This window comes from Mirounga angustirostris, unplaced genomic scaffold, assembly GCF_029215605.1.
Source record: "Mirounga angustirostris isolate CCGP_5_RB_7025 unplaced genomic scaffold, mMirAng1.0.hap1 SCAF_8, whole genome shotgun sequence".
Taxonomy (NCBI): domain Eukaryota; kingdom Metazoa; phylum Chordata; class Mammalia; order Carnivora; family Phocidae; genus Mirounga; species Mirounga angustirostris.
The window spans coordinates 16,903,888-16,914,496 of NW_026991716.1; the positions used below are offsets into that span (position 1 = coordinate 16,903,888).

The following is a 10,609-nucleotide window of genomic DNA, read 5'->3' on the forward strand; positions in this document are numbered from 1 at the left end:
ATCTCTGCCCCCCAAATAAAGTCAGGGTTCTGTTATTAAGGAAGAAAAAAACTGAATAGTGGGTGGTGCCTAGCAATGTGTTCCACAGCTGTTCATCAATACCATCTCCCAGGAAGCTAGGGGAGATCTAGAGTAGGGACTCCACCTGCTTTGTGTAAGGAGGCCTTCAGTAAATAATGGTGAATGAATGATTTGAATCCATGCTGATTATTTTTTACATTCCAGGTAAATATAGACTACATACACCAAGCACTTTTTTTAAAGATTTTATTTATTTGACAGAAAGAGAGAGCAAGAGAGGGAACACAAGCAGGGGGTAGGGGCACAGGGAGAAGCAGGCTCCCCACTGAGCAGGGAGCCAGATGCGGGGCTCGATCCCAGGACCCTGAGATCATGACCTGAGCCAAAGGCAGACGCTTAATGACTGAGCCACCCAGGCACCTCATACATCAAGCACTTATTAATAAGCTGCAGGGAAATGGCCAGACCCGAAGTGCCCCTATTTGGACTCAAAGTTACCTTCTTACATTTTGACACATTGCGTAGGCTTGCTACTTAGAAAAACAGAATTTGAGTGAGGTCTAATCCAAATCTACTGAATCGGGACCTACCTTTTAAACAACATGCCGAAGTAATTCTTCCGCACGTTGAAATTTGGGAAGGCATGCTTTATTGTATTTTTAAAAATGATACTGAACCACAGAAAAATTTCTTTAAAATATTTTCTTGTACCGGCTTTAAGGGGCGGGGTGGGGGACGGTGCACGTGTTTGTGTGTTTTCCTTCAACTTCTTTCCACCAGCTGGTCAGCGTAATAATTTCAACCTGTAGAAAAGAGTCCATTAATTGCTGGTTCGAATAGTTAGCAGATAACTGAACTGAGGAAGGAAACGTCAACTTGTGGTTTCTGTCTTAAGGTTTTAGTTATTACAAGCGACTCAATTATTGTAGGGGGTGGGATGGAAACTTCAGTCAGTCCCTCAAACACATACTCCTCTCTGTCCCCACTGGCTTCCAGCTACCTTCCCTGGGGCCAGCATTTGGTAGAGGGGGGCTAGCAGGCTTAAAGCCATCTCCTTAGTTTGCAGAAGTCCCCCCAGGTGACCCCTATGGACTCCTGCTCCAACCACACCTTAACCCCATTGTAATGAAAGTCAAGCAATTCATTGCCTAGCAGGAATTGTCACTAAGTGTAATTACTATTCTCAGGCAGTTGTGAGAGGTATATGCTGGCGTGAGAGGTGTTAGCCCCCTTACCTGGAATTTCTGATACAGGAATAAGAACTGTGGAGACCTGGTCTCATTCTGCCAAGTTTCTGGATAAATGGCGGGGCAGGAGAGTTTTGCAGGTTTTGGAATAGCTCAACAAAATCATTATTACTGGTACTGGCAAAGGTAAGCTGTTTTTTCCCTACTCTGAATGAAAATACAGGCCATCCGTGCTCTATTTCTTACATGGTTTTTGGCAATTTACCAACTATTGCTTTGGAAATAGGTGTTCTTAAACAGTTAATGCAGAAATCATCCTTACCCTTACCCCTTAGCCTCCTGGGAAAGAAGAAAGAGTCCTGGGGTTCTGAATGATTCTGCCTTGGTTGGTGAGGTCATTCCTGTTGTCTCCTGTCCACTACTAGGGGGAAGCTAGTGTTCCAACCCTGCCAAGCTTACCACTCCGGCAACTGGTTTGAACACCAGCACAGCGGTTACTCCCTTTCTGTCTCCACCTGTGGCTGTGCAGCAGATGGAAATGGACTCGACCTTTCTGTGCGGGAGACCTCTGGACCCCCAGCTGAAACTCTGGTCCCGCCTAAGGTATCCCTCCCTGAAATAATTCCTAGATCATCCGCGTGCCCAACATAGAAGCATCTTTTTCCTGTCTTCACTCCTCCAGATGCTCTCATTCCAATTCCCACAGCCGTGGCTTTTGCTCCCCATTTTAATACCAGAGAGTAAAAGCTGATGACTGAAGAAATTCGGTGAACAATTTAAGTCATTACTATCTTCCAAAAACAAAATCCTAGGCTGATGACGTCTGTGCCTAAATTCTTACTACTAAATTTTAGATGACCATTCAATTGATTTTACTCTTAAAATAGGACTAGAGGTAGTTTTGTTTTGCAGTAGCAGAAAACATTAACACGCTTATCAAAGATATTCTAATATCTTGGTTACTAAAGTAAGCTATTTCTGAAATCACACAGAGGGACTAGAGTAAGGGAAAGCTTTCGCCATCCTTTTCCCCATCCCTTCCCTCTTCCCCATCTCCTCCCCCTTTAGAAGAAAGTCCTGTTCAAGTGCATCTACATCCTCTAGATTTTTCCCTTCTACTCTTCGTAAATCAGGGTGATTGGGCTTTATTTTTGTTTAGGGAGTTGGGGGAGACTTGAGCAAAAACAGACTGAGTAGTACATACTGGTTTACTCTTTGCTTCTGCTTATAGGTTGCATTAGATGTCACTGCCCCCCCCCCCACCCACCCAGTTCACCCTTTTAATAAAGAGCTTTCTTTAAAAGTTGCCCATTTGGATGTGCTGTGATATTAGCTCATCCCTTATTGACTAACATTTTGAATGTTCTCAGTGCTTTAAAAACTTTTACCTATCTCCAAGTATTTGAGTGGTTTTTGCCTAAGAATAAATTTCTAGAGGGGCGCCCGGTGGCTTAGTCCGTTAAGCGTCCTGACTCTTGATTTTGGCTCAGGTCATGATCTCAGGGTCAGGAGACCGAGCCCGGGTTGGGCTCTGGGCTCAGCGAAGAGTCTGGTTGAGATGTCCTCTCCCTCTCCCCTCCCCCTGCTTGCACACTCGCTCATGCACACACACTCTCTCAAATAAATCTTAAAAAATTCTGGAAGTGGAAGGTCTGGATCAAAGGATATAACATTTAAAATCTCAGACAGCAAATTACCAAAAAGCTTGCCTAAATTTACACTTTTCATGGCTGCTGGGGGTATGCTTGCCTCTCTATGTTTCTGCGTGTCATTAACCAATGTGACAAGTGAGGAAGCCATATGTCTATTATTGAGGGCAAATACCTTTTAAACTGTTTCTTGGTATCTGTGTTCTGTGACCTCATTGATGTCCTTTGCCCACGTTTTTTTCTGTTGGTTGTGCCCCTTTCTTCTGACTGTGTAGATACTTACATATTATGGAAATCAGCACTTAGTCAAAGTGTTAGTTTTCTCTCCAGTCTGTTTGGTAATGTCCTCCTTGTGGGATGGCCTGTGCCTTAACCCCAGAATTAGATTTAATATTTAAGCCCTCAGTTTTTAAAACTTGCATTTTGGGGGGGGAGGGGGTTTTGCCCAAACTTTTCATTTTCAGTTTTTCAAGTCTGTTTTAGGTGTGCGCCTTCTTCTATATAAAATATCTTGTTAGATTTCTTGGCTTTTTCTTTTTAAACCCAAGTCGGCCTTTTAGCAGATGTTTGATATTGCATCACTTACAAAAAAAATAAAAATCTTTTGCTACATTGCCTGAGGTTTTAGCACATTTCTTTCTTCTACCCCTTCCCTTTTTTGACCTTTTGGAAATGGTCTATGTGTCTTCTGGTGGTTACCTCTATCTTAAATAGAGAAGTGTAGGTTTGAGTATATTAGCAACTTTGGGAACGAAAGTGATTCCTGATTTCTGTGTACTAGTGAGAAAATGAAGAAATTAACACTGGACAAAGAAATAAGACCGTAAGACACAACAACAAAAGAACAAAGAAACATAAGTAACATTTTAAAAAGAAATTAATACCCCTTTTTCTCTTCTTTTCCCCCCCCCTTCTTTTCTCCATTTTTGTTGACACCTTCTGGGATTTTCATCCCACTCCAGGCAAATTATTACTATAATATGCAGTTTCAAGAATTATAAGTATATTCTTGTGCCACCTGCCTGCTTTCCTGGCGGGAGTTTTGGTTATGAAGCTGATCATCAAAATTCCAGATGGTAAGGCTGTGCCGGGCATCTTTTGCTCACATGCCCTTGCTTTAGTCTTGCCTAAGAAAGTGTGACCTTTGCCAGATGTCACAGTTTATTGCCCGTTTCCCCTACCATAGCACGCCTGTGTTCTTAGCTCTTATTTCTCCAAGAGCTTAGCCTCCTGAGAGCCCTCTGCATTTTGACATTGTGTCTTAAGATCAGAGGATGTGAATATCTTCAAAATGATTCTCAGGTCTTTGGGCTCCATAAGCGCATCTGTCCCAAACTCCCACTAGCAGAGGAAAACAGTTACTAGATGTGCCCTTCTTCAAGGATACCAGCACTGCCCAGGTGCCCCTCACACAAAGAGAAACCTCCATCTCCAGAGAGTATCTGCTCCCTGAACCCTGGTAATGTAGGATCCACATTTACCAGAACACGTGTTGAAAAGGAGGAAATGTGAAGTTATTTGGAAACTGCATTATAAGAAATGCCTCATTCAAGCACAGACTCTGACTGTCTTAGCCCTTTCTAAATAGGAAAAACATGCCAGCGGTGAAATTAAATTTATGGTAACATATAATTTATTTTCAAAACCAGGATCTATTTCTGATGGAAAGGGAGGCATACTTTCAGATAGATTGAAAAGAAGAACTAGGGGGTCTTTGGCTTTCAATATAATCTCAATCTTCTTAGCAAGGGAGGCTTAATTGAGTTCATTGGTGCCAGGAGCTACCAGGGCTCTTCCTGGATTGGTTGGTTCCTTGGAACAGCTGTACATCCTTAACAAAGACAGTTCCCAACAGGTGCCTATGGAGAGAAGTCATAGAAACTTACACTGTCCCAGGACAGCCAATAGGGTCTGGATTAACCAACCAAGATTTATTTGGGGAGTGCTTCTGGAATTTACTTCTTTGATTGACTGGTTTGCTTTTCTATAGTCTCTGCATCTGCTTAAGCACCTATTGTCCTGGTCCTTATCTGAGCCATGGGCTTGGGGTATGATTAGAAGGCTACAGGGAGAATGTGCTCATGAAGATTTTGCAAGTTGTCATCTGGAAGGAAGGGTAGACCACCAGGTAGAGAGTTGGGCATTTATTTAATGCAGGGACTATGGAGTCTGGATACCTGGGTCCCTGGTGTCTGGTTCATATTCGAGGCCCTGGGAGGCCAGTTAGTTCCCAGAAGCTTCAGAGAGCCCTGAGGTCTTTGTCAGGCATGTTCCTCCTTTATGATTTTTTCTTCTGTTGACTTCATCCACCTATTTTATAATTATAGTCCTTCATCATTTTGACAGCTAATGTTTTCTTTAAAAGCATGTGTTGATAATAAACCTTTAAGAAAAAAATTATTTTTTCTTAACATCCTGATTTCCTTATAGGAAAGCAGAGCTCTGGCAGAGAAGCAAGATGAAGACCCACTAGAAGGTAACAGAAACCCTATGTGGCCATGGTTGAAAACAAAACTAACCCATTCCAGGTTACTCATTACTCAGCTAGCTAGTAGCTGAGAGATTCTACTGGAAAATTCCTACGTAGGTCACGTAAGCCATTTTCTTCAGCAATTTGTCTGGTCTTGGGAAACTGCTTCTGTGGGAAGCTTGAGTAAAGCCACCTGTTTGGGTTTTTCTGAAGGACTAGGAAATGGGTACGTTTCCAAACAATAAGACAGTAACTTGTTTTTAAGATCTGTTTCTTCCATAAATGTAAACTTTGGGATTAATTCTGCTTTATTTTTTATTTTTTTAAAGATTTTATTCTATTTATTTATCTATTTATCTTATTTATTTATTTATTTATTTGACACACAGAGAGCGAGAGTGAGAGAGAGCAAGCGAGCACACAAGCAGGGGGAGGGGCAGAGGAAGAGGGAGAAGCCAGCTCCACACTGAGCAGGGAGTCTGACATGGGGCTCAATCCCAGAACCCTGAGCTGAAGGCAGACGCTTAACTGACTGAGTCACCCAGGTGCCCCTTAATTCTGCTTTAATTTTGATTGTTAAGGGGAAAAGTATCAGGTGATCACTGTGGCCTGGCCTCCTAGCTTCCCTCGGGGTTATTGGTTCCTGGAGGACATCACAGGCCCTGTCTGTGGTGTCAGGCAGTGCTCCTTGTAGTTCTTGATCTGTTTTGAAAAGAACAAAGTGCATCTGCTCAGAGCAGGACATGTTTCTGACTGTGTCTTCTTCGAGGAAGGAAGAAAGTGGCCTGTTTTACTTAAGTTATGGGAAAGAGAAGTGGGACAGACAGGCAGAGATAAGACCGTTGCCTACTTCTTATCACTTCCCCCACCTCCAGGGCTCCCCCACCAGACCAAAACCACCCACTGCCTTGTGACTTTGTAGTCCCAGTGACTAAGTCAGCAGGTTAACAGGTGCTCAGTGTTCAAATGAAATGCAACTGATGTTTAAAAGAAATCTTTAAATGCTATGGGGTAGTTCTAGTTTTATTGAAATATATTTGGCTGACATTCCAGCTCTCGGGGATTTCACTCTGGTTAAAGCATGAGTCAAATCTCCCTGCTTTCATCAGTCCTGCAGACATAATAAAGATTAGAGGAAAACCTACAAAGAGTGTGCTTTCTGGATGCAGACTGCCAGGGTTCAGATCTCACTTATGAGTTCTGTAATTCCAGACAAATTCATCTCCAGGGCATCAGCCTGTAAAATGGCATGTTAAAACCAACCTCTTAGAAAGTGTGAGGACAATAGCTCTAAAGTGCTTTTAAGTGTTTTAACAGCATCTGGCAGGTAATAGCCACTTCAGGGGTTCGCGTAAGCTCTTCGTACAGCTGGAGCAGCTCTGTCCAGGGGAAATGTGATTTGAAACACAAATCCACCCACGTAGACAGTTTTAAATTTTCTAGTAGCCAAATTAAAAAAAACAAACAAACAAACAAACTAAAAAGAGGTAGATGAAATTAGTTTCAATATTTGTAACCTACTATACCCAAAATATTTCATTTAAACATATAATGAATATGAAAGTGAGATTTTTAAAAATCTTAATAGCAAGTGTTCAAAATGCAGTGTGTATTTACGTCACATCTCCATGAGGACTAGCCTTATTTCAAGTGCTCAGTAAGCACATGTGGTGAGTGCCTACTGTGGTGGACAGCTTGGTCTCGAGGGCCCACAGGTTTAGGGAAGATGTAATTAGTTTGTCTTTTGTGGGTTTCTTTACCACTAGGGCCAACGTCACTGGAAGGGCCTAGATCATTAATCTGGGGTTCATAGCTGACCACAGTGTGTCTGTTTTCTAGGCCGTAGATGACAGGACAGGCAGTGGTCTGCTCATAAGCATGGTGGTGCTGACACCTTTCCTGCCACCAGGAATCTGCAAAGCCAGGAGCCTTCTAACAAACAACTGCCCATAGCAGTGAAGGAAAGGACCCTGGGGCTTGACCTTAAGAAAGAATTTCACGGGGCACCTGGGTGGCTCAGTCAGTTAAGCGTTGGACTCTTGATTTGGCTCAGGTCATGATCTCAGGTTGTCAGATGGAGTCCTGCCTTCAGCTCCATGCTCAGTGAGGAGTCTGCTTCCCCCTCTCCCTCTACCCCTCCCCCTGCCTGAGCACTCTGTCTCTCTCTCAAAATAAATAATCTTACAAAAAATTTTTAGAAAGTTAAGGAAAAAAAACAAAACAATAGAAGCATCTAATTTTATGACCAGAAGCTCTCAAAGGAAATGTAGTTCAAAAGAGATGGGAAGCTCTAAAGAATAAGAATTGGACAGCGTAGTCATGAATGACTCCAGAGAAGAAAGTAGGAAGTAGCTCATGAAACATATATGATGCATTAAGCCTCCTTGATGATCTTGGTTCTAAAATAAGTATAGAAGGATATTAGTCAGCTCAGGCTGCTATAACAAAATGCCACAGACTGGGTGGCTTGAATAACAAAGTTATTTCTCATAGCTCTGGATACTGAGAAGTCCCAAATCAAGGTGCGAGCTGATTCAGTGCCTGGTGAGAGGTCTCTGCCTGGCTTGAAGATGGCCACCTTCTCATTATATCCTCACCGGGCAGGGGGAGAGAGCGCACCAGTATTGGTATCCTTTTTTGTAAGGGCACTAATCCCATCAGACTAGGGCCCAACCCTCATGAGTTCAACCAACCCTAATTATCTTCCAAAGTCCCCATCTCCAAATACCATCACATTGGAAGTAAGTGTTTCAACCTATGAATCTGGGGGGGACACAAACATTTAGCCTGTAATAGGCATACAAATACAAAGGAGTAGCATGATCCCATGTATTAGGAAGTAAAAAAAATTACAGTCCTGAATGAGCTAAGGCTTGCAAAAATTACAAAGGAAGAGAGGGCTTCTTTGGTTACATTCAGAACAGGGAGACAAAACAAGGGATGGCATTAAAAACCTTGGAAACCCAGCAACTTGGAAGTAATATCTAGGTCTGATGCTTTCATGATAACTTAACACCACCTCATCATAGGGTTCCAGGTTTTAAAGATGAAAGGCCAGGCTTCCCTCTGTTTCTGAATTAATTGCTCTATATAGTTTGCATCACTTACATCAACCTGTTAATTAAGCAAATAAAGCAACATGTTTATTGTTTCAAAGCCCCATCCTATGGGTTTGGTCTGGGCTCCCTTACAGTGTCCACCCAGGGGCTCATGCTAGAAACTCTGGGCTCGTCCTTGACCCTCCCTTTCTCTTTAGCCCCAAAGTGAGTCCATTTCCAAATACTGTCCATTCATCTCCCAAACCTCTCTTGAGTCCATCCATCTCCTCCATCTCTTCCACCATAGAGATGCTCATTGAGTCTGGTAGTGGTGCTTTTCCAGCTTTAATTTCTATTTTCAAATCTTATTGAAAGGAAACATGCAATTTAAAAATTCTAACATGAAATGTCTGCAATATTTTCCTGCTCATTTTTTTTGAAACTCTGATTTTAAGCCATTGCCAATATGTGTCCTATAAAACGTATTTTTTTCATATGCATTAATTGGCTCCAGATCCAAACCTTCATGTGAATATTGAGGAATTAAACAAGGAGTTTATGATGAAAAGTGAGGAACTCTACGACTCTCTCATGAGTTGCCACTGGCAGCCTTTGGATACGGTTCACTCTGAAATCCCAGATGAGCCCCTGGAGAAGCATGATGTTCATTAAGCTACCCCACTGTTCTATTGATTGCCTCCTGTTTTGTTTTTGTTTTTGCAACAACAAAAATTCTCCCAGGAATGTACTGGATGCTATATGTAAATGCAGATCTCCAGGTCTTGATTGTGACTGACATGATAAAATGTGATGTAAATAAACTTTACCAGCACATCCATTTCTGGAAGTGTGTTATATTAAATAAATGCCAGAAGAGATAACCTAACTATCATGGTAGACCAAGCTGAACTATAAGACATTTGAAAATAGGTCTAATAGGAAAATGGGCCTGACGTGAACCGGTTGGGACATTAATGGATAGACGTGTAAATATATAAAGAGTATGGTAGCACATAATCTGTCTTGATGGGAATTCATAGCCAGAAGTTGGCAGGTGAACGATGATCCTTTAAAGTTTGGGGCAGCTTTGTAATGAAACTCAGCTTGGTGGGGCAATATATATCCTAACATGCAGAAATTGAGAATATTTGATTAAGAAGGCCTAGATTTAGAATAAGAGAAGAATTGAGTGAAAGATAAAATGAAACTATCAGCATAAATGTATATGTTGGAAAGGCTCCTGCCCTGTTGCTGGAATAGCCCACACTGCCTCTGATCTCCTGCTTATCACTATTAATCCTATGAAAGGATAAACATCCGGCTTAAGCATGAGGATGTCTTTACATCCTCTATTACCAAATGGGACGAGGGTACAATGGGAGGTAGCAAATGCTGGGTTGTGGGGCAGAGAAGGCAAGAACGACCACATATCTCTATTGGAGATCAATGATTCTTCAGAATTTTCAGGTTAGTGATGATGGGGACAAATTTGAATGTGAGCAGAGGACTCCTCGTGATAGAAACCAGATAGTGGCAAATGCAGTAGGAAAAGCAGTGATTACTGCCAACTGGAACCAATGATAGCTGCAGAAAGGGGCAGGAGCTCTCCATTCTAAACAAGAGAGAAATGGACAAAAACACAGATGTTTACAGTGTTGACATTGGTGTAGTTGGATGCCTCTAGTAAATTTCTGGGTAACGGGTCATCTGTCACTGGTTGGTGTGGCCCTGTGAAGTCCTCAGACCTATTCAAGTCCTTCTGTTGAGAGTTAACAGTGACCTGATTGGTTGTGATAACCCCCATTGGGCCTATGTTGTGGATCAATGTGGGTCATAGATAATCAACAGTGACTTCACAGTTCTGTTTGTGGTTCTTGTGTCCATGCAGATGAGCACCTGAGAGCAAGGGCAGGAAGTATTTCTGTTCTGCAAGCAGAGAGCTAAGAAAACCAGAGATGGAACCTTGTGCTCACCACTTACTGATGACCACTACTTGGAAAAATGTTTTAATTTCTGGTACTACGATGTTTTGCTGAAGAACAAGAAAACCATTGGGCCAATGAGATGGATCCCCAGTGTCTGATGAGGCAACTTTAGGATTGTGTGGACCTATGGCCCCTTGCTTCTGATCGAGTAGCCTTCATGGAGATGGGGCCTGGGAGGATTAGGCTCTTCCTTAGGATGGAAGTGCTGTGAGCTGACCGCAGGGTGGGCCTGTGGTAGTGTACATTGATTGTTGTAGGG

General features: G+C 42.4%; 1 protein-coding gene across 1 annotated transcript; it reads left to right on the forward strand.

Annotated features, from left to right (window-relative positions):
* The first annotated feature begins 1,323 nt into the window (after positions 1-1,323).
* CUNH6orf52 (chromosome unknown C6orf52 homolog) lies at positions 1,324-9,037 on the forward strand. Its single transcript, XM_045866117.1, has 4 exons — positions 1,324-1,394; positions 1,634-1,811; positions 5,288-5,333; positions 8,880-9,037. The coding sequence occupies exons 1-4, from the start codon at positions 1,324-1,326 to the stop codon at positions 9,035-9,037; spliced, it is 453 nt and encodes a 150-aa protein (XP_045722073.1).
* The last annotated feature ends 1,572 nt before the right edge of the window (positions 9,038-10,609 follow it).